The sequence below is a fragment of the Thermobia domestica genome, chromosome 1, assembly GCF_964235325.1.
Source record: "Thermobia domestica chromosome 1, izTheDome1.hap1.1, whole genome shotgun sequence".
In the NCBI taxonomy this organism is placed as follows: domain Eukaryota; kingdom Metazoa; phylum Arthropoda; class Insecta; order Zygentoma; family Lepismatidae; genus Thermobia; species Thermobia domestica.
The window spans coordinates 58,569,425-58,594,496 of record NC_137454.1 but is presented as its reverse complement, the minus strand read 5'-3'; the positions used below and the strand labels follow the sequence as shown (position 1 = coordinate 58,594,496).

At 36.3% G+C, this 25,072-nt stretch overlaps 1 protein-coding gene across 3 annotated transcripts in view; it reads left to right on the top strand.

Moving 5' to 3' along the window:
- atk (artichoke) overlaps positions 1-25,072 on the top strand; it is a 125,741-nt gene that overhangs the window by 68,229 nt on the left and 32,440 nt on the right. For all 3 annotated transcript variants that reach the window (XR_014131444.1, XM_081757390.1, XM_081757393.1), the window contains exon 2: positions 2,795-2,961. Coding sequence is in view for 2 of the 3 variants with exons in the window: in XM_081757390.1 (XP_081613516.1) it covers positions 2,813-2,961 (149 nt within the window). In the remaining variant the exon portion in view is untranslated. The remainder of the gene's footprint in view (positions 1-2,794; positions 2,962-25,072) is intronic.

Sequence of the window (25,072 nt, the reverse complement as noted above, 5' to 3'; positions counted from 1 at the left end):
CCTTCATTAACTTTTGAACATAAACATTTCTTTGAATTTTTAACTTTGATTTTTTAAAATTATTTTCCTCAGTTCACTAATCCCAAAGCGTCCAGTTCACAAAGATAAGTGGTGAAGGTCGATTTACATATTATTAATTTACTATAAGATATGTATCTAGGCTTGATACAAACAAACACTGCCACAGTGGCTTAGTGATAGAGCGATCATCTCTGGTGCGTGGGGTCCTTGGTTAGATCCCAGTTCGAGTCAAGAGGGCTTTGTTGTAGCAAACATCTTGTATGTTGTTTTTCTTGGAGTTTTTCCCGTTTCCTTCCAATTTCTTCATTCTATTAGTTTATTCATTATCATTATCACTACCTCAGTGCATAGTATAATTGTGGAACATTGAACTAGAAATTTGATTTCATTTCATTCATTCAGTTGGGACGGCTTTATTATTAGGTACCATTCCAGCATTTTTTGGTAAGACTAAAGGGCTAAATTGAAAAACTTCTGTCAGGCTTGTCACGGAAATCTGATTAAATTGATTTGGTTTATCTTTCTGATATTCAAATAGTATTTTAAATAAATAAAAATGCAAAGTCAATGTTTGAAGTTACTTTCCACGAAATAACAAAGTAAACATATTTATGGACATTTTATATGCACAGATGCAGAGGGATCTCAGTGGTAAAGCGCTCACGTCTGGTATATGAGGTCCCTGGTTCGTTCCCAGTTCGTGCCAAGTATACTTTATGGTGGACAAATACTGCATGTGTGGGTTTTCCAAGGGTTCTCTGTTTTCTCCCACTTCCTTCATTTCATGTTGCCTTTTATTATCATGACTACAGTCTCCCTTAGCATTTGAGCATATTCGTGGGATATTAAACTAAAAGAAATCGCTTTATTTGTAATATTTCTTTGCACGTTTTTATGTGGTACAAACCTATTGTATCGGTTGATCAAAATGACATAGGAATCTGTGTCATATAACTCACATGAATGCTTTAAATCCTAGTTTTTTAATAGTTTTGTACTCAGTGTCTATCTTTAGCAAATTTTTACACATAGAATTTTCTCATATTAATGACTCCTGTTCAAAATTTTTTGTGCAAACATATCGCCACATAAAGATATAATTTAAACGTCCCATGATGACTCAATAGTAAAGTGATCTGTGATGGAAAGGATCCCTGGTTGAATCCCGAAGGGTTCGGTTTGTGATGGTAGGTTGACATTGTATACAGGTATCTTCTCGGAGCTTTGTTTAACTTCATTTCACCGAATCTATCACGTGTTCAATAGCGGCTCTTGAGAGAAGTCATTTTAGTAGAAAAAAAAATCAGCATTTTGTTTCTACAAGGTAAGGGAATTAGTACATTTTTTTTCGTTACAAGCTGTATTCAAGAATTAATGCATATTTTAAGATTTCTTAACTTGTATCGATGAGGCGCCCCTCAAGAGCCGTCAGTGTATATTTTCACCTGCTTTCTTCATTTGTTTCCTTTAGCTTAACGGGATATGACTATATACAATAAAATTTTCAATATAAATCTATAAACAATAAAATTTTATATCCTTTCAATAATTTTCTATAATTTTCAATAATTTTCTATATATTTTGGGAGTGGTAGCAACATTATCTACAGATTTTACTTTATTACTCAAAATCGTTAACGACCCGAAGGATATTGTTGTCAAGCTGTCCGATGTTTATTTTGTAACAAATATGATGGCTACAGATAATCTATGTATTCTTAGATGTGCTTATAAGGAAGAAATCAAAATTTTAATGTTTATACTTTAAATTTATACATATATTCATATACGTGAATAAATTTGATAATGATTTCTATAAAATGTACATATTTTTTCAGTATTTCATTGTCATCTTTTTTCCAATGCTATACTTGACATTGGATTTTTTTTTTTTTTTTTTTTTAAGTTTTGCAAAGTTCTTCGAAGAAACATGTAGTAACTACGCATGTATAGCTAACAGGATGAAACTTTTACTTCCTGCATATATAGGCAACATGTTCTTGTATCTGTCACTTCAACTTGACATCTCTGTTTATCCATACGACAACAAATAGGGAAATAACATGACATGAAACTTAGGAACATTTCCGCGAAGCTACCAGGAAGACTAAATAAGAATATGTACACAGAACATTTCTTCATGGTCACGGAATTTACATTGAACTGAAATCTGTTTCGGTTTGAAGTATATAAAATATTTTATACTAACTGAAATCTGTCTTGGTGAATTTTCAGATGAAACATAAAAATTACATTGACTGAAGTTTGTATGTTCAAGTGAAATGTGTCAAAATTTGCATTAATAACTAAAATCTATTTCAGTGTACTTTCAAGTGAAATATATCAAAATTTATGACAATTACAGAGATTATGAAAAACATGAAATTATTTTTAACAAGACACGAACTGAACAAAAATTTTAAAAATAATGTTTAAATACTAAGATGTCAGTTTCGGGTCAATTTCCTTCGTATTTCTATACATGATGGTTAAATTATCGAAATTTTCAAAAATTGCCATAGTTACTTGCTTTATTTAATATACATGAAGGGTTTTTTACTTCATTTTAGCAATAGCATTTTCAGCAAATTTCAAAAGTAAACATAATTTTTGTCAGATAGATAACATTTTTCACAAAAACGAATGCTACTTAAAGAAAATCTCCCTAATTTTCAATAAAATTGGGGTGTATGAAGATGATTTACTATGACGTAATGGTTATTACTTTGAAAATAATATATTTTATAAAACTAACGATTATTCTCTTTTTCAGGCAGAAAATGGCGACGTGATGAAGCCGAGTGACTACGGGCGCCTATGGCTGCTGCTGCTATTGGCAGCTGCGGTGGCGGCCCAGGGGGAGGAAGGGAAGTCATGTCCCCCCGAACATAACATCTTACCTTGTCGATGCAGGTTGAGAGGTGATGATATGCAAATCTGGTAAGATATCGTTGATTCCTTTTACTTTCTTTCCTTCATCATACATAAACGCGATCGTTCCGTGTTTCCATTCTGTTAATTTATGAATGCAATTACCTAGGTAGTATTGATCATAGGTGGTATGAAGCCAATAATGTAAAGAGGAAATTTGTACTGCAGTTCAGGAATGTATAAAATTTGTGTTATTTATTATGATTCCGGCGTTAAAAACTAGAGCTAACTGCTGCAATATGTTGAAGGGGGGGTTACGAACTGCTGCTGTTGGGAAGGGGGTTACGAATCCTTAGAAGTCTGAAAACAAACAATTCTCTACCCTACTACACACTCTTTTTATCACCTTAAGCAACTATATAGCAAAAACGCGATAACTAAGTACTGAAACTATCCACCAAACGACAGTTATCTCTGTTGGTTAGTTGACTGCAAAGAAGAATTTTTTTTTAAGGATGTTTTGATAAAATAACGGAAATTATCATTGTATTCCTGCTTTTATGTAATTCCTATTCCTATTCATTCCTATCTGTAATTCCTAGAAATTTCCTTATGTAATTCCTATTTTTTGTCCTGTAGTGGATTCTATAATTAAGAAAGTCTCTTTATTAAACACAGCATTTCTGAGTTCTGTGTTCAATTTGGACCTGGCTAACGTGATTGGTTTTCTCGTAACTAGCACTGCATTACTTGCTTGCAAGGGTAAGTTATGCAATCCAACTTATCACGGAAATTGTTTGGTTGCCTAACGGTTAAGGCTTATTAGTACACGAAAAAAGTTATACATCTGCATATACTTATCAATTTATTGGAAACGTCTGAAATTAGAAACACAAGATTTATTGGTTGACAACGGTCAGGTTTCGAAGAAAATCGAGAAATGAAAATTTTTATGGCGCTAAAAGGTATGTCATTCCTTACTAACCTGATGCAATTGATTAGCTGGAATAAATCTTTACTTATTTATGTACTGCATATAAAAAATATAGTCTACCATTAACTAGCATATTGTATGTAGCCTATTGTTGTTCGATTTCTCCTATTAACTAGCAGATTGTATGTCTTGTTGTTTGATTTCTCCTATTAACTAGCAGATTGTATGTCTTGTTCAATTTCTCCTATTAACTAGCAGATTGTATGTATTGTTGTTCGATTTCTCCCATTAACCAGCAGATTGTATGTATTGTTGTTTGATTTCTCCTATTAACTAGAAGATTATTTGTATTGTTGTTTGATTTCTCCTATTAACTAGAAGATTATTTGTATTTTTGTTCGATTTCTCCTATTAACTAGAAGATTGTATGTCTTGTTGTTTGATTTCTCCTATTAACTAGCACATTATTTGTATTGTTGTTCGATTTCTCCTATTAACTAGCACATTATTTGTATTGTTGTTCGATTTCTCCTATTACCTAGCAGATTACTTGTATTGTTGTTCGATTTCTCCTATTAACTAGCAGATTATTTGTATTGTTCAATTTCTCCTATTAACTAGCACATTATTTGTATTGTTGTTCGATTTCTCCTATTAAGTAGCAGATTATTTGTATTGTTGTTTGATTTCTCCTATTAACTAGCAGATTGTATGTATTGTTGTTCGATTTCTTCTATTAACTAGAAGATTGTATGTCTTGTTGTTTGATTTCTCCTATTAACTAGCAGATTGTATGTCTTGTTGTTTGATTTCTCCTATTAACTAGAAGATTATTTGTATTGTTGTTCGATTTCTCCTATTAACTAGAAGATTATTTGTATTGTTTGATTTCTCCTATTAACTAGAAGATTATTTGTATTGTTGTTCTTCCTCCTATTAACTAGCAGATTACTTGTATTGTTGTTCGATTTCTCCTATTAACTAGCAGATTATTTGTATTGTTGTTCGATTTTTCCTATTAACTAGCAGATTACTTGTGTTGTTGTTCGATTTCTCCTATTAACTAGCAGATTATTTGTATTGTTGTTCGATTTCTCCTATTACCTAGCAGATTATTTGCATTGTTGTTCGGTTTATCCTATTAACTAGCAGATTATTTGTATTGTTGTTCGATTTTTCCTATTAACTAGCAGATTATTTGTATTGTTGTTCGATTTTTCCTATTAACTTGCAGATGATATGTATTATTGTTCGATTTCTTCTATTAACTAGCAGATGATATGTATTGTTGTTCGATTTCTTGTAACAGTAACACACAATAAGATAAAATGAAAAAATGTAAATAATGGAGAAAAGCTCAAGAATAAAAATTTAGCAGGGTGAATAACCTAATGGTTGTCTCTTACAACGTTGTTGCAACTTGTCTGAAAATTAAAATTTTGCACATGCATAGTGACCAGCCGCAACAATGAGAAATTGGCTTCATTGCAATGTTAGGGTACTTTGATGCTCAATTATCTGAACTTACGGACTTTTTTCTTTTTTTGTAGAAAGTTTTGTCGTGGGGTATGGTGTACGAACAAAATCAAAGTGTGAATGGCCTCCACTGGAGCACTGTTTTGGAAAAGGATGTGCCCTGTACAAAAGTGAAATATATAATTACATTAAATTTATCTTAAATCCGGAAAGAGGTGGGATATCTCCCCTGAAGTAGGGTATATGATGGGAGAAGCACTTGATTACGACGCCCCAGGTTAACTGTATAGGCTAAAGAAGACGGTGATGATGAGAATTAAAGAAATGGAGGAATGATGTAAGGGGAAGGAAACGGGAGAACCCCGAGAAAACCCACTCACACGGTGTTTGTCCATCAAAAACACTACTTGACGTGAGCTGTAATCAAACCAGGCACCTCATGCACCAGAGATGAACCCTTTATCCCTAAGCCACCGCTTGATTAATATCAAAGTGAAATCCAGAAACACATCTCGATCGAAGTACTATGTTCCATAATTCATTTCAAGCGTTGAACCGTTTTGTCATGAAAACGTCTTTTTGATTTACATATGCGTCTATACGGGGGCATATTAAACATTTTTGCGTCCTTTCACTATCAATATATACCAGCGTAGAAAGTTGAATATTGAAGTGAATAACCAATAATTGTCAGTAAAAAAATAATAATCTTATACAATAAACTAATAATATATAAATAATATAATAAACAAACTAATAACATTTATACGGAGCCATATAATATTATATAGCATAATAGAAAATAATACAGTATAATAAAAAATGTACAGTATATTTCGGACAATGCATGGTGTTAGAAAATTTTTCGCCTCTCAAAAATTGCTGCTCTGGGTCATGGTTTATGTTGGCTCATGCGTAAATACGACCCTCATATATATAAAGATACATTGTTTAACACTGTGTACCACATTGTGCCTATTGGTGCTTCAGGTCGTGATTTGTGTACTTTGCGTTTTATATATAACTTTGCAAGTATCAGATGAACATATTGTGGGTCTGGGAGCCCTAAAATATGTAAACAGTTTGCGATTTTGGATAAGCGGAAAATCGGACCACAAAATGTTAAGAAACCGCCAATTTGTGCTGCTATTCTTAATACAGAATATAAGAGTGTTTATTATCAAAAAAATAAAACAAAAAAATCGTTCTGTGTACATTACATAGTTTACTAATACCCTTCATACACCTTTCTTGCTAGATCATGGTGGTTACATTCCTAGAGCGCTTGCTTTAGATAGAAGGAATATCTGTTTCTTTTCCAAGTTATATTAGTTGAAGGTAGGACTCCCAGATTTTAAGCCTTAAAAAACAGGATGAAAATTTACACTAAAAACCAGGGCACTTACTGAAAGTTCATTTCCTACTTTTTCATTTCACAAGTTCTTTTATAAAAATCATTCACTTTTATTTGCCATTCATCTCTTTTAACCTACAGAGCATAACTTTAAAACGTTGGTCTAAAAATTTCATCTCCTTTCACATTACTTGTTGAAGACCGGAGAGTTTTAATTTGCTTGAGAAGAATCTTAAATCGTCTGTGATATTGTCTGGCGACGTTATTACGTACTTCTTTATTAAATCAAAAGATCCCATTTATTTCAGGCAAAAAATTTCTTGTAGGCCTTATATCTGGAGAATTACATATAGTGTAGCCATACCCAAACTATCACTGAACTCACAAAGAACGGACATACCTGTAAACGTGTCATTTGGACTTCCGAATCAAACCTAGTCCATTCGATAAATATAACAAAGATATGTTCGTGTACCAAAAATTAGTTGCCACGGACAACGGAGTACGTCTCTGAGGCTCATTAAACCTCTTAGTATAAACAAAATCGTAGACTCGCAGTGAAATAGCCATTGCTTCAACACTGTTCATTGGAAAATCATGGTTTATACTTCATTCTCTTCAGCATGAAATAAGCTTTCCAGAGGTGGTGGTATGTATTGGGGACCATAAAGTACTTGAACAGGGAAAATTAGGAGAATGTTGTTAAAACTCCCCCCAGAAATTCCTCCCATCAACTTCGGACCCCTCTGGAGTGGCCTCGGGTAAAAGTAGGGATGCGCACGAGTCGAGTCGAGTCGAGATTTAAGCCTGTCTCGAGTCGACTCGAGAAAATGTTGTCTCGACTCGTGTCTCGACTCGAAAATATGTTGCTGTCTCGACTCGTGTCTCGACTCGACAGTCTCTGTCTCGACTCGACTCGAATTCGAGTCGAGACGTCCCGAAATTCGAGTCGAGACAAAATATACGAGTTAAAATATACACACACATCACCCAGACTATTATGGCTACCTACCTAATTGTTAGTATGTCCACCTTTTGGCACGAATAACAACGGCAACGCGTCTTGGCATGGTCGCAATGTTCCTCGGTGGGTCGCTGGAGAGAGTTGGCACCACATATGCACACACAGGTCATCTAATTCCCGTAAATTCCGGGGAGGGGGTGATGCGCCCTCACGTCACGTTCAATCACATCCCAGATGTGATCGATTGGGTTCAGATCCGGAGAGTTTGGGGGCCAGCACATCACTTGGAACTCGCTCCTGTGTTCCTCGAACCACTCCATCACACTCCTGGCCTTGTGACATGGTGCATTATCTTGTCGAAAAATGCCACTACCGATGAGAAACATGGTCGTCATTAATGGGATGTACGTAGTCTGCAAGCAGCGTGCGACGCCTCAGCCGTCATGGTGCCTTCCTCGAGCTCCAATAGACACATGGATGCTCACCTGAATGTTCCCCAGATAATAATTAAGCCGCAGCCAGTTTGTCTCCGCCCCCCAGTACAGATGTCAAGGAGCTGTTCCCTTGGAACACGACGGATTCGCACCCTCACATCGTCATGATGAAGATGATATCGGGATTCATCAGATAATGCAACGCTCTGCCATTGTGCCAAGCTCTAGTGGCGATGGTAACGTGTTCATTTCAGTTGTAGTTGCCGATGTCGTGGTGTTAACATTCGCCATCGTTAGTAGTGTTCGGTGCATTGTGTGTTCAGACTAGTGTTGTGTAGGTCTGTGAAAAAAAAAAAACAGAAATTTTGGGTAAAAAAAAGTTTTTTTACGGTTTTCCCGAGCTGGGGAAAAAACGGAAAATTTGGGTATTATCAGAATCATCATTTTTGTTAATATGTTAAATCAAACATATTTAATAGAGATATCTTCATTGTTCTATGTAAAATTCCGGAAATTTTAAAACCATTAGAAAAAAATCATTTGTTCGGAAATATTGGCAAAAACAGGAAAATATAGTTTAAAAACTATTTGTTGACCTGATGCTAGTAATCTTACTTGCTGTAACATGTCTGCAACACATACAGTGGGAAGTCGAAAATTCGAACTAATTGGGACCACAGGTAGTTCGGATTTTCAAATTGTTCGGATTTTCGAAAATGACCAAGAAAATGCCATTTAGGCTTAGATATACTGTACGGTATGTTCTTCTATCGATACAGTGGTTATTCAGTACATGCAGTAATTACAATACCGTACGTAAGGCTACTTACATTTAATGTTTCTGAAGAACTGCTTGTACTCTAAATAACACTGATATTATAAGTCACACTTAAAACTTATAGGCCTAAGTAAAAAAAAAGTAAAAATATGTATGACAAACAATTACATGTAAATGAACTGTTGTAAAAACAGTGACTTCACATAACATCGACGAACACGCTATTGTTTGTTTATCGCTAGCGTTAAGACAAAATGTAAAAAGCTTCTAGGGAGCGCGTTCGGATTTTTTACGTTAGGATTATCGACGTCCTACTGTATACAATGTATTTCGCTAACGGAAAAATACTTAAAGCAACAGGTTTTAATTCTACTTTACACTCATATACCGCACAAGTGAGTAAATTTGAGCAGCGAGAAATATATTAAGTGAAACTTCCGTTAGTTATTATTACAGACTAGCAGAATATCCGTTCTTCGCACGGGGAGAATACGTTTCATTTTGGACGCAAAGGGCACCAAAACTGTCACCAATGAAGTTGTGGAGCCCCAAAACTATGAATTTGACATTAATACCGATAATTTTCAATTATCTTTACATGTTACTATCCCCCTTAGAGTACTAATGGGGCTGAATTTGTGGATTTAAACGGTATCTTCTGTTCATCTCAGCGAGTATGGATTCGAGGCCATTTTCGATCATATATATATATATATATATATATATATATATATATATATATATATATATATATATAGAGAGAGAGAGAGAGAGAGAGAGAGAGAGAGGCGGATCCAAGGGGGCTATCGCCCCCCCCCCTCTCTTCACGCTCAAGTATACACTGCATAAAATGGGCTTCAATCCTGCTTTACACTGGATAAAACTGCAAACTATGGTTTAGCCCCTCCCTTGATCATATCCTGGATCCGCCGCTATACTGTATATAATGCTCAAAAAAATTAGGGGTTCAGCTGAAACATCACACAAGACCTTAAGATAGTGTATGAATAAGCTTGTGTTTGACTCATATATATCATACAAGAAGGAATGCTTTAAGATACACTAGAAAAATGGGGCACATACTGGTGTTGGGGCACGGAAAACCTTGTTCACATGGCTCATGACACAAGACGGTTATGTGTGTACCTCTCGAACTGCTCACAAACAGGCAAGGCAACAACACTGATTGTTCCTTAATATGTCATATGATCACTTCGAATAGCCATCAGAGCCTCGCACCTGCGTGGCATGGATTCAATCGGATTATCAATGAGTTCTTGGGGAATGTTGTGCCATTCATCCAGAAGAGCGACTTCCAGCTCTGGAATGGTTGTTGGATTTACTGGCCTAGCGGCAATTCGTCTGCCATGCATATCCCAGACATGCTCAATTGGAATGAGATCCGGAGAGCATGCTGGCCACTTCATCCGAGCGATACCCTCAGCTTCCAGCATCTCATCCACTAACCGAGCTCTGTGAGGACGAGTATTGTCATCCATGAAAAGGAACGAATCACCAATGGCACCAGCATAAGGAAGAACAAGAGTTTTCATGATCTCATCCCTATATCTGAGAGCCGTCAAAGAGCCATTTCGGATGATGTGGAGCTCAGTACGCTCATCAATGCTGATTCCTGCCCACACCATCAGTCCACCACCATGATACTGGGATCTTTCTCGCACAAACATGGGATTGTGTCGTGTTCCACAATCTCTCCAGATGAAAACACTTCGATTATCAGGCTCCACACTGAATCGAGACTCGTCAGAGAACAAAACATTGCCCCATTCATTGCGTACCAACCCACGATATTCCTCTGCCTACGCTCTTCGATCAACACGGTGTCGTGCAGTTAATGGGAACACACCATAGGCCTACGTGCGTAGAGACCACCTTCTCGAAGGCAATTGCGGACCGTTTGAGTGGATATTGTGCGTCCTGTTGTTGTTCGGAAGGCTTGCGGGAGCAGAGTTGTATTCTGACGCCGGTTTCGACGGGCTGTTAACAAGAGATAACGATCGTCTCTGGCTTTGGTTACTAGTGGACGGCTCTGTCCTTGTCTTCTTCGAACGCTTCAAGTTGTTTGAAATCGATTCCACAATCGGGAAATCACACTTTGTGCCACTCCTATGGCACGTGACACCTCCCCCAGCTGTAACTGACCAGATTCCAACCTGCCAACAGCTCGCCATGCCAACGATTCTGGCAAATCACGTTGTTGCGCAATTTTACTACGTAGATTTGTGACGAACTAAACACAATGAGAACAAAGGTATCCTGGAGCTGGAATGTGTTGGCAGCGCCACACTACAAAATGATATCCGTTAGCGCCACGTCACTGATTACGTGCACAGATGTTTCAAACGGTTCGTTTGCACGTTGGGCCTTCATGATTTTAATTTGAACTGGACAAGATACAGTGTTCTCACATTATTCGTAAGAAGTTTTACATGTGTTTTCATCTGATTCCCTAATTTTTTTGATCAGTATATATATATATATATATATATATATATATATATATATATATATATATATATATATATATATATATATATATATATATGTTAGATAAATATACACATTCTTCGCATGGAAGTCAAGGCCTGTGGAAGTATTACCCTCATTGCCGCAACCGCGAAAACTATGGATCTGAGACAAAATCGATCATTTTGGATTACTTTTACATGTCTCGGTATATCCCCCCCCCGCGCTGATTCTCGGTCTGCATACAATGGTTGCTGAATTTGCAAATCATCGCTAATGGAAGTGTCACCATTGTTCTCAGCAATCACGAAAACTATGGATTTGACACTAATATCGGTCATTTTGATTTACTTTTACATGTTTCGGTATCCCCACCCCCCGCTGACTCCCGGCCCGCATTCAATGGTAGCTGAATTTCTAAGTGATCACTATTGAAAGTGTCACCATTCATCTCAGCAACCGCGAAAACTATGGATTTGACAGTAATATCGGTCATTTTGTATTACTTTTACATGTTTCGGTATCCCCACCCCCCGCTGACTCCCGGCCCGCATTCAATGGTAGCTGAATTTGCAAGTGATCACTAATGAAAGTGTCACCATTCATCTCAGCAACCGCGAAAACTATGGATTTGACACTAATATCGGTCATTTTGTATTACTTTTACATGTTTCGGTATCCCCACCCCCCGCTGACTCCCGGCCCGCATTCAATGGTAGCTGAATTTGCAAGTGATCACTAATGAAAGTGTCACCATTCATCTCAGCAACCGCGAAAACTATGGATTTGACACTAATATCGGTCATTTTGTATTACTTTTACATGTTTCGGTATCCCCACCCCCCGCTGACTCCCGGCCCGCATTCAATGGTAGCTGAATTTGTAAGTGATCACTAATGAAAGTGTCACCATTCATCTCAGCGACCGCGAAAACTATGGATTTGACACTAATATCGGTCATTTTGGATTACTTTTACATCTCTCGGTATATCCCCCCCCCCCCGCTGATTCTCGGTCCGCATACAATGGTATCTGAGTTTGCAAATCATCGCTAATGGAAGTGTCACCATTGTTCTCAGCGATCACGAAAACTATGCATTTGACACTAATATCAGTCATATTGTATTACTTTTACATGTTTCGGTATCCCCGCCCCCGCTTACTCCCGGCCCACATACAATGGTAGCTGAATTTCCAAGTGATCACTAATGAAAGTGTCACCATTCATCTCAGCGACCACGAAAACTGTGGATTTGACACTAATATCGGTCATTTTGGATTACTTTTACTTGTCTCGGTATCTACTCCACCCCCCCCACCCCCGCTGACTCCCGGCCCACATGCGATTGTAGCTGAATTTGCAATTCATCGCTAATGGAAGTGTCACTATTGATCTCAGAAACCGCGAAAACTATGGATTTGACACTAATATCGGTCATTGTGGATTACTTTTATATGTCTCGATATCTCAACTCCCCCTTCCCGTTGACCCCCGACCCGGTGCCGCATAGCATGAATTTGGAAGTTAATCCGATCGGAGTTTCACCATTGATTTCAGCGACCGCGAAACTATGAATTCAACACTAATATGTTATTTTCTACTACTTTTACATGTCCCGGTAAACAACCCTGAGACCCCCTGGTTCGAATTTTGACAAAATCGTTTAACTCTGGTCTGGAGCCTGGACCAAGGTTTTCGTGACTAAAATTTGGTAACTCTCGGTCAATTTGTCTGGTTCGCAATCCGGTTCCGGTAAACGCCTCCCCCTGAGACTCCCCTGGTTCGAAATTTGAAAACAACTTTTCGTCTTGATCTCGGGCCTAGGCCAAGGTACGCCTGACAAAAATTTGGTAACTCTCGGTCTACTCGTCTGGTCCCCAGGCCGCATACAGACAGACAAACACACAAACAAACTGTTTATTTTATTTATATTAGACTAGATAGATTCTTGCAAATTATACCAGATTTTCATATTATCTTTCCGAACTAATTTTAAAGACCCGCTCCTACTTATCTATATATGTATACAGTATATCTATATCTATATATGTATATAACAAACGCAGGAATTACCCCATAAATAACGCTCCTGGAGGACCCCTTTCTCCAAAAAATTGCTGGGGAAACACTTGTACAAACTTCAATTTTCGTACCGGACGATTACCGAGACACGGTGAACAAAAAAAAAAAAAAAAAAAAAACCACCTTTTGCGATCGAATTTAAAAAAAAAAATAGTTCTTCTCAGGTTAGTATTCACTGATAATATTTTTATAAAATTTAAATTTGATGGGTAAATCAGTGGACTTTGAATACATCCACATCGTATCCACTGAGTTGCGAAATTGTGTACCTCCAGACATGGACGGCCGAAGAAAATTTTCTAGGGGGGCATCTTCAATGTTTGCTATATTAGTCTGGCATTTAATGTGCATGGTTTGTTCTATTACGTATACATTTTCGTGAGCCAGGGAGGTTCATTCTTATCAAACACGGAGATTATGAAGAAGCAGATCTACTGTACAAAATATAATAAAAACATCTCTTTTGGATTTCTATCATCCCGCAGTCCAACCCCGAGACGGAAACATAAGAGATAGGCTTTTTGTTTTTAAACAAGATAACGTGTCTAGCGAATGCTTTACATTGTGAAGATTATATTAGTAAAAATTAAACGAATATAATTTTACAACTTAATATACATATTACTAAATGTTTAGCTCCCCGTTGCTATGTTGTTAGCGATGCGCCTTTCTCGAAGGAGGTTTGATTCATGGTAGGAGCTCATGTGTTTCAAATCCGACATTAAATTGTACGTTCACGTCTTGTAGAGCTTTGCTCCTAAAAACGACGCTAAACTATAATCTAATTTAATATTACTAAATATTAAAAAATAATGACTTACCAATGTGACGTCAATTTGGCAATCATCAAATCCATTTTATACTTTCACTTAATCCAGTGGATATTAATATAACAATTACAAGACACACGCGCATATAAATACTCAGAAACAAGCACATACACACGTACACATACACAAATATGAACACTTCAAATCTATTTACATGTGTTGGACTGCACTGCATCAAGCATCTTCTCATGTATCTGCATTTTCTGATTCATCCACAGATTTGTTATTTGTACACATCAACCATTTTAGCATTTTCGGGAAGGTTCAGGGTTCGTTCTTCATTTAAAGAGTCAGTTCTCTGTATTGGAAACAGAATGAGGGGAGGGAGGGAGAATTTATACTTTATGAATGGATAACATTTTAAGAAATATATACAAAACATGCCGCTTCCGACGCAGCACTAAAGCATTTCCTTTAGCGGTGTACTACTAGTGGTACCCTGATGATGATACCCTCTCAAGTTGTAAAGTGAGAAGGGACAGAAACATCCCAGACACTCAGGGTTCAGTTGACAATAATAAAACTATGGGTAAGTAAACATCTTGTGCAGAGTCACGTTTTGCTTATTTTTGAACATTTCTGTGAAATCAACAATACAACAGCGGAAATACTAACTGGTTTTATTACTCCAACCATCGCTTCAACTAAGGGATAATTCCCAACGGTCAGTGAGCCATCTAAATTTTCGTTCTTTTTCTGTTTTCGTTCTCTTTCTCTTTTTCTGTCCTCGTTCTTATTCTCCACATCTTTAATGAAGTAGGGGGCGCCCAACCCCTTGACATTTGGACGTCTTTTCCTCCTCGAACACCTGACAAGTCCTGCAGTTTCCGAAATTCTCGTGCCGAGTGTTTCTGAGCGAGTACTTACTTCAAAATAATATTAAAAATTATAGAAAGATTTTCGAGACATTCGATTCGAGTCGAGATTTTTACCAGCTGTCTCGACTCGACTCGAGTCTCGACTCGAAAATTCGAGTCGAGAAATACATTTGTCTCGACTCGTCTCGAATTTTACAAAGAGTGTCTCGACTCAAATCTCGACTCGAATTCGAGTCGAGTCGAATCGAGATTCGAGACATGTCTCGACTAGAGCGCATCCCTAGGTAAAAGCACACAATTCAAATGTATCTTGAAAAATACTATAGGGGATAAGAAAGGTATGTACCAAGTTTTGTATTGATAGACAAAGTAAGTATGAAAAGAAAACGTGTATTGGTATACAAATTCGTTAAATCTATTATTTCTATTATTCTGTATACAAGTGTCACATTTTACTGAACCCCCATGACATCGCAACACATTTTTTTAAAAATATTTTTATAGATAACTAGCAGCGTTCACCCCGCTTCGCTGGGGTCACCCCGGAACGCAATAAACCTTGTTAATTAGATAATTTTTACTTTTTCGCTTTCAAGTGATATGATAAAAACCATAGTAGATTGCAGTAAATGTTAACATTATATCGCCTGTCATTTATGTTAACCCGCCGAGTGACACGGTCATGCGGGTTGCATATAAATACGTTTATTTTTACCTATGATGAACTAACAAAGGATTTGTACGTTATGGACACTTGAATGGTCAATTATCTCAAGACACTGGTAATTGAAAATTAAAGTGATATGATAAAAACCATCTAGGGTCCAAATCCTAATAACCCCCCAAAAATGAAAGAAATTGGTTCAGCCGTATTAGCGTGATGAGGGAACAAAGGATTTGTGCGTTCTCTTTTATATATAAGATAATCTCAATATAATAATGTTAAGTTTATAAGTTTCTATATGAAGCACTGACTGTATGTAGTACTGAGCATTATTTACTGTTGCTGGAGGTGTTGACTGGTATAGTCTGTTTGAAGATTGATTTTTAACTAATTATTATTAAATGTTTCAGAATTTTTAGATTCTAAAATTTCGCGACACTCCAGTTAGGAACCACTGCACTATTCGATGTATAATCTGTGGTACATTCAGCATCTGTTTGAAGCCATGCTTATAAACTTGTGTGGCTTGTGTGCCGGATTCCTTTTTTCTTAAACTTTTTTCCTACTTATTCATCACGCATAAACACGCGTGTAATGTGTAAGCGCAACAAACAAGGCCATTGACCACGTAGGTAGTTGCATTTCAATTCATGTAACAACAAGAAAAATTACCGACTTCGGTAGATAATTGTACAGTTGTTCCGTACTTTTTGTGTATGTTTTTTTAAATTTCGTATATGGTAAGAGGGGTAGAAAAAATAACAATGTTTTTGTAGATATGACTAAACAAAAGAATGAGATTTTATTAAAAGGAAAAGCTATTGTTGCTCCGGAAGTTTCATATGTCGTTCATAAGGCGTAGTCCTTTAGATATAACTATATACCTATTAGGTAATATATTCTGCAATCCTTGTTATAAAAGGAAAATGTTTCAGTCTGTGAACAACACTAATTTTCCTAATAGTTAACACTCGCCGCTCCGATAACTAGAGTGCAGACAATTTACTGATTTAATACAATTGTGACGATTCAATTGTAACTTAAAACTACAGAGTTTCAATTTAACTATTTCAATAAGACAAGTGCGTAACCAGAGCGGACTGGTCCAGCCAACTGCCCTGTAAATTCAGGACGGGCTCACACCAACTTTAGAAAGAGGTGAGTCCCATTAAATCTCAGGCAGGAAACCTGTATCAAAAAATATTTCTAGCTAATTTATACCCAATTGATATGTATTATTATTATTATTATTATTATTATTATTATTATTATTATTAGTAGTAGTAGTAGTAGTAGTAGTAGTAGTAGTAGTAGTAGTAACTATTCTGCCTTTTGGCAAGTTCTGGGACTAATGAGTTTTTTTCTTTTCTCCTTAATTTTCAGTTTCTTCTATGCTTCATGATTTTCAACTTCTTCTTTTAACTCCCAATATTTTCCCCCCCTATTTTTCAAATCTTCGATCACTTTTGTTCTTGTTCTTCCTATTCCTTGCTTTTCTTCCATCTTTCCTTCAATGGTGGCATGAAGAAGACAATTTCTTAGCAAGATGTGTCCAATCCAATTGGCCTTTCTACGAAGGATGATGGCTAGAAGCGTCCTTTTCTCTCCTATCCGTTTTAAAAATCTTCGTTTGTTACTCTTTCTGTTCATTTTATCTTCTCCATTTTCCTCCAACACCACATTTCTAAGCTCTCTAAATATTTCTTCTCTAACTTCTAGAATGTCTAAATCTCTGAACCATAAAGTCCAATATTCCATATATAGCACTTGACCAATTTCTTCCTTAGTCCAATATTAAGGCTGCTACTTAAGAGTGATCTTTTCTTGTTTGAATGTTTCTTTGGCTATGGCAATTCTCGACTTGATCTCTAGTGCAATACGCGTCTTTCGTCAAAATACTTCGCAGATATTTGAAATGATCGACCTCTTGAAGTACTCTTTGTTCTACTCTGACCCGTAAGGGCGCATATCTACGGGATATTCTCAAGACTTTCGAATAACTTTAAAAATAAAGTTAGAATGAAACTTAAGGCAAAAAAAAAAAAAAACTAACAAAACAAACGAGTTTAATTCTGTTGTAACTAAAGCTAGGGAGTTTCCCATATGTTTGCAAAGAAATTCAGTGATGCGAGATACGTCGTTGAAACTTCTCGCCCTGTAAAGAGAATGCCAGTAGGAACTTTTCAAACAGATAAGCTGTTCAAAAGTGAAACAAGAATTTGGGATTCCCCATTAAAAGATAAAAGTTTTCAATGTTATTTTAGATATTCAATTCAGAATTAAATTATCGATTTATCTTAAATCAAGCATTGATCAAAGTTACTGTTTGGCTAGATCCTAACCGTTTCCATGAGAGATCATTTTCCCAGAAGAACTATCTGATTCAATACTTAGCTAATCATAGTAAAGTGGAAGAGAACAAATTCAAGAGGAACTGACTCTATTTGCTTGCCATTATAGGGACTTATAATCAACCAATATGTAAAAAAGCAGGATACTATAAGTAATGAAACTGACAGCGAGCAATATGATCATAGAAGTGAAAAAGAGGAAAACGAAGAAGAGGAAGTTAACGAGAGTGAGGAAGATGAATGGATGCTGGAAAACAGTGTAAAGTGTGTCTAGCTTGTACACTGCAGTTGTTTCACGAATTAAGCCTATTTGGTCCATTATATATATATATATATATATATATATATATATATATATATATATATATATATATATATATATATATATATGTGTGTGTGTGTGTGTGTGTGTGTGTCGTATAAAGCATATAACTATTCGTTAACTCTTTCGTTTACCCAAGTATCTTGTGAATGAATCTTCTCAATTATGAAGTTCATCAAAAATAGCTTGTGTTCTTCGCTTGAACAAGATTTGTTGAAATATTCTCTTTCCTATTGTATCTAGAAAAATAATTTTTATTTGTTTACGGCAAAGTGACTGATGATCTTGCATCTACCCAAGCTACGAGAAGTCATGTATTGAAAACGAAACAAGCACAAAAGTAATGTTAATGAAATCCTTGCTCCATTGCTAGTCACATGAAAATACATATTAATATTAGGTTAGATTTTTTGTAGGTATATACACATGTAATTTAGAAGTAAATTTTGATCTGTTTGAAATAAGATCTGATTTGTGAGGAAAGAAGCTTAAACTATTACTCGAAATGTTTTTAGCTCCGGGTAAAAGCATGCTGGAGGTTATAATTTCACTCCAGGTGTATGTATGTGTGTAATTGTGGTACATTATTCCTCGGTAACTACTGGCCGGATCTGAACGAAGTTTAGTGGGCCAGTAGCACATTACCTAAGAAATAAAAATCACTATATTTGGTGGCCACGTCGGCCAGGAACAGGCTAAGAGCGGTAATAGAGTTTGTGTTCCAGATCTTTGCACGCCGCCGGGAAATTCTGAGTTCGATTCACGGGCTGGTTTCCTCTTGTTTATTTATTCTTGTTTCACAATTAAGCTCAAGTTAGGTTTTACTTAGTGAAAATGTGTACTACTTCTTGTTGTTCACCTCAACCATAGGTGGGTGGAGAACATGGAAATTTTAAAGCTCTTCTCTCCGTTAGGAGAGCTGTTTTATACTTTTAATAAGGTCTCTTCTTCGTAACTGCATCTAGGTATTCTAGCCTTGGACTTCCTCTTCCTGGTTTTCCTTCTGTCTTTCCCTCTGTCAGCACGGTGATCCAATCGGAGTGTCGAATAAGATGGCCAAGCATGCTGTTTCTTCTTTTTCCTATTATCTTCATGATCTGTCGTCCTTCATTTGCTTCCTTTAATACGTCTTCATTCCTTTTCCTTTCGGTCCATGATATGCGCAGCATTCTGCTCCAATACCACATTTCAAATGCTTCCAGCTTGGATATTTCAGCTTTTCTCAATGTCCACGTCTCTGATCCATAAAGCACCACGCTCCAAACCAGAGTCTTACAGTAATAATGTGTATTAATGAAGTTAATCTTTGCGCTTTTTTTAAAATATGACAATCTTTTGTTTAAAAAAGGGTGTTTATGTTCATTACATAAATATCTAAAAGCACCAATTCCAATGTTGTATGTGATCACAATTCTAAAGGTAAAGGCCAATTACACATTCTATGCGTTAGTGAAATTATTCCTTTTTATACTTTCAGGAAACGTTTGTAATTAATCTTTTGCTTTTATATATCAATAAATGTGATACAATTTATAGGTTAGAGCATAAGCTGATATTTTATAAAGCATAGAAACAATGCCAAATATATATTTTAACATTAATACAGTGGACCCTCATTTTAGTCTAAAAGGTTGCCAGTCCGCCCCTGACTTTATTGTATTTAATTTAAGCCACTGAAGCATTAACTTTCTCTAGGTACTTTTCGTGGCTACTCTTGTCGTTTGATTACAATGTATTTTCTCCTTTAGCTTTCTCTTCCCGTTCTTCATTTTACTGAATTTTCTTGAACGTATCATTCAGTGTCACAAATTCTTTATCATTTCTCGTCCATTTTGTTTTCCTTTTAAAATCTTTTTAAATACATATTTTATTTTTGATGTCACACAACATCTCAATGTATCCTTTCCATTTGCCGGAAGCTGCATCTCGCTTGTTAAAATACTATTCTGTTCTTAGTTTTAATATTCTTATAATAATTCTTCCTCACTCCCTTTCTATTCCCATTGAATTTGCCTCCATTAGATACACTCCTTAAAATTTACTTATCCTTTTAAATTCCTGCTATCATCACATTTACATCTACTTCCTATTTCCTGTCTTTTATTAAATTCACTTCCTAATTAGCGACCCAACTTCCAATTCTTTTCTCTTCTACTTTGCAATTTTGTTTCCATATTTTTCTTTCCTTAATTTCCAGTGTGTCTTCTATAATCGATGCAACTTTTTACTCCTGCTTTCTTTTTATGATACCATACCATTACTTGACACTTGCGAAGTTCCAAATGGTCCTATAATTTTTTTTCTTAACATACAACCATTTCTTCGAAATTCGGAACGGATCTATCTTTAAACTTTTGGGGTCATATTCAAAAATAATTTTATGTGTGATTTGCCTAGTACTAATGATTTGGCTAAACTGTGAGTACAATTTCAGTATTTACGAGTAGAGGAAGTTGAAATCCACGACTTTTCCACAGGGTTGTCCAAATACATTATGAGAAAAAAAAAAGTACGACAGAAAGGTAGTTAATATTCTCTCTCGTCTTGTTTTCTGCTAATCAGTCCTGTAGTCGTAAGATTTTTCACCGGGTATACGCTGTTTTTCAAAATTAAAAATCGATATTTTTTAAAATTAAAAATCTAAAATGTGTGTATTAATAATTTCATTAAAATATAAAGGTTGCGATACTGTTTTGTAGTCTAAAAGCAATTAATGTTATTTTCTTGGTGATACTCCTTAGATAAATCTTCATAGACATTAGATAATAACTTAAATGAGCGTAGGCACGCAGAAGGAATCAATTCACTGCGAAGAGGAACAAAGAATATCTCGTCTGATGTACCAGCATTAAGACAATTGTGGTGATTAGAATGGAAATACGAATATCACAGTTAAACAAAATGCTAATATTTACTGATCAAACCAACACGAACTTGGACAGAGACAGAAATGACGTAATCTTTATATTTTTTCTTTCTCTTCCTTTCTCTCTCTCTTTCTCTCCTTTTACGATGATCCCTCGTGGCTATAACGCTTGCGTACGCGTCTTCGATTCCCGGCGGGAGCACATGTGGTTTGGATTCGATGTTAAGCTCATGTAGTCTCAATACGAAACTCTAATTCTAGCTAGAAACTCCTTCGTGGCTAAGCGGTTAGCGTACGCGTCTTTGGCGTGGGAGACCCGGGTTCGATTCCCGGCGGGAGTTCATGTGGTTCGGGTTCCACGTTAATCAGTAGGTCCACGTCTCATAGCCTCACTGCTGAACGGGACGGTAAACTCAAAATCAACTCGAATTCTACCTACCTAATATCTTTCGTAATCACAAAGTAGTGAGAAAAAAAAACAGATTTTCTTTTTCGCATGATCGATATCCTTGAACAGCAGATAATAATAGGATAAAAAAGAAAGTGGTATAGTCAAAGTGGTATAGTCACTTTATCACTGGAGTCATGATCTGATTAAGTAAATAATTAACAAATAGAAACGAAACATAAACTCTATACGACTTAAAGCAGATTGTAAAGTATATTGACTAAGATTGAACAGAGAGTATACCACACATACCTTCTGTACATCCTCGACTACATTTCTACTGTTAATGTGTTTGAACAGCCCTGCTGAAAGGTCGTGGCTTGCCTCTATCGATATAGGCATCAGTCATAGTTAACATAGTTCAAATATTCCTCAACAAGGAAATTATAATTACGTGTTAGTAAAATCCTTAGTACGACGATAACCACACGTAAAATCGTTTCTGAATATGGGGCAGGATGTCTAATTTCTTGTCTTCTATTTTTCTTCCTGACGTTATTTTAGTTCAATTCCCCTTCAGCCAGACAAGATAGTGGTATAAGGGCTTCCACATTCTTTTATCATTAATTTCTACCGTCACTGGTAGAACACTTGCATCTCGATAAATCTACATATAAGTAAGGAAGATTCTATGATTCTTAGATAACCTTCTCGCCTTCTGACAGAGAAATTGTACACTTTAACACTATCTATTAATTGTGGTTACTCTCCATCTCTTTTCTTTACACCGTCTTTCTAGTGTGTTACTCAAAATAAAATTGATTTTCCAATCATAGCCTAACCTTTTATTGATTATCTCCAATTATGTTCTTTCCCCCTCTGTAATTCCCAATGTTCTTCATTGATTTTTCTTTCCAGTTAGTTTAGTTTCTTCATTCTTCTCAACATACAAGTTTCCGAGAATGAATAAATGAATGAATTAATTAAATAACTAATTTCTTTCTTTCTTTCTTTCTTTCTTTTCTTTTCTTTTCTTTTTTGTTTCGAAAGCTGTTCTGTATCAATAGCCTATATCAATGATTTCGTGTGTCTCCTCATCTATCTTTTTCCTTTTTTGGTGATCGAACGATACGTTCCCTATTATCAACGTGTTTTGTCGGCGAAAACTATCAAACGAAGACTTGGTTAATGGATTCTTTAAATAAACTTGAATCTATACTAACCTATGCAAACAAATATAAACAAACTGCTTTCTAATTGGGCAAGCTTCCCAATTAGTCAAAATGAAACTACTAGTGAAGAATTATCATTCATTCTCATTCTCCTTATCTGGAACAAGGAAGAATTGCCACAAGAGTGGAAAGAATCAATCATTGTTCCAATTCACAAGAAAGGCGACAAAACTGACTGTAATAATTATCGAGGCATTTCTCTTCTGTCAACATCCTATAAAATCCTTTCAAATATTCTGTTAGCAAGATTGACCCCATACGCAGATGAAATTATTGGAGATTATCAGTGCGGATTTAGACGAAATCGATCAACTATCGACCAAATATTTACCATTCGCCAAATACTCGAGAAAAAGTGGGAATACAATACCCCGGTACATCAACTATTTATTGATTTTAGAAAGGCTTACGACTCGGTTAGGAGAGAAACATTATACAACGTTCTTACAGAACTTGGAATACCGAGAAAGCTAATTAGATTAATTAAGATATGTTTAAGTGAATCCCAAAGTAAAGTCCGGGTAGGAAAATTTTTGTCCACGAGCTTCCACGTCGAAAATGGCCTGAAACAAAGAGATGCGTTGTCGCCATTATTATTTAACTTTGTGCTGGAATACGCCATAAGGAAAATCAAAGATAGCAACCAGGGCCTACAGTTGAACGGCATTCACCAGGTTATGGCATATGCTGATGATGTAAATTTAATAGGGGATGATAGGAGAACAGTAGAAATAAATGCAGAGATCTTATTAAACGCTTGCAGGGACATGGGTTTAGAAGTAAATGCAGAGAAAACTAAATACAAGGAAGTGCGTCGGGACCGTAACACGGCAAATTGTGGAGGCGTTAAAATACTAAATAATGCTTTTGATAAAGTGGATACTTTCAAATATTTAGGATCAATATTAACAGACGAAAATCATATTCACGAAGAAATTAAATGTCGACTAAAAGCAGGGAATTCGTGTTACTATTCGGTACAAAATCTCTTGTCGTCGCGAATTCTGTCGAGGAATTTGAAGCTTAAAATATATAAAACGATAATCATGCCTGTTGTTCTGTATGGTTGTGAAACATGGTCGCTTACTCTGAGGGAAGAACATAGACTGAAAGTATTTGAGAACAGGATCCTGAGAAGAATATTCGGACCCAAGAGGAACGAGAATGGGGAATGGCGGAAGCTTCATAACGAGGAACTACATAGTTTATACGGTTTACCCAACATTGTTAGGGTCGTCAAGTCTAGGAGGCTTAGGTGGGCAGGTCATGTAGCTAGAATGGAAGCAAGTAGAAACGCTTTCAAAGTCTTGACTGGTAGACCCATAGGAAAACGACCATTAGGAAGACCTAGGCGCAGATGGGAGGACAATATTAAGATGGATCTCACAGAGATAGGAATACAAAGTAGAAACTGGATGCAATTAGCTAAGAATAGAAGTCAGTGGAGAGCTTTTGTGAACGCGGCACTGAACCTCCGGGTTCCATAGGCCATAGAGTTAGTTAGTTAGTGAAGAATGACCTTTCACTAGTTTCACCCTATTCCTGAAGTTTCCTTGAAACAAATTGCATGTCATATGCAAACTCTTGGAAGGTTCTATACAAGACATATATTTTCTTTTGTCTACCTATTTTCCTTCGAGATACCTAGTTTTGGAAAAAAAATATTCAACCCATCACCTATGCCAATATCTCTGCTTAGTGTTATTCTCTATAGATGCTTCACACATATGCTAAATACGGTTGCATACTGATCTTATTGCTATATTAATTTCATTCCTAAAACACCTGTTTCTCTAAATCACCAATGACTTCTTCACCTTTGCTGCTCTTTTTAACCAACGTCCTGAGGTTTTAGTGCCAAAACAACAGTACCTCTAGATAGGGCTTGAAGAGTACTTCCTACTACACCTATTGGTCAACGTCTACCTTCTGGGGTCCATTGCAATGGAACTGTGAATAAAGCCCTTTGATTTATGAGATATGAACAACATCGTTAACGCCGTTTTAAAAAAAAATTGCAAATTTTGATTTTCACCCTTCAGTAAACTGTCTTTAATTTTAGGATTGAGAGGAAAATTAGGGAAAAAACCTGGAGAATCACATAAAAATCTTAAGTTGAAAATTTGTGCCGATTCGTGGTACGTTGAACGGTAGGACCTTTACGCGAATGTGCGGTACATCAGGAAGAACGGACGTCGA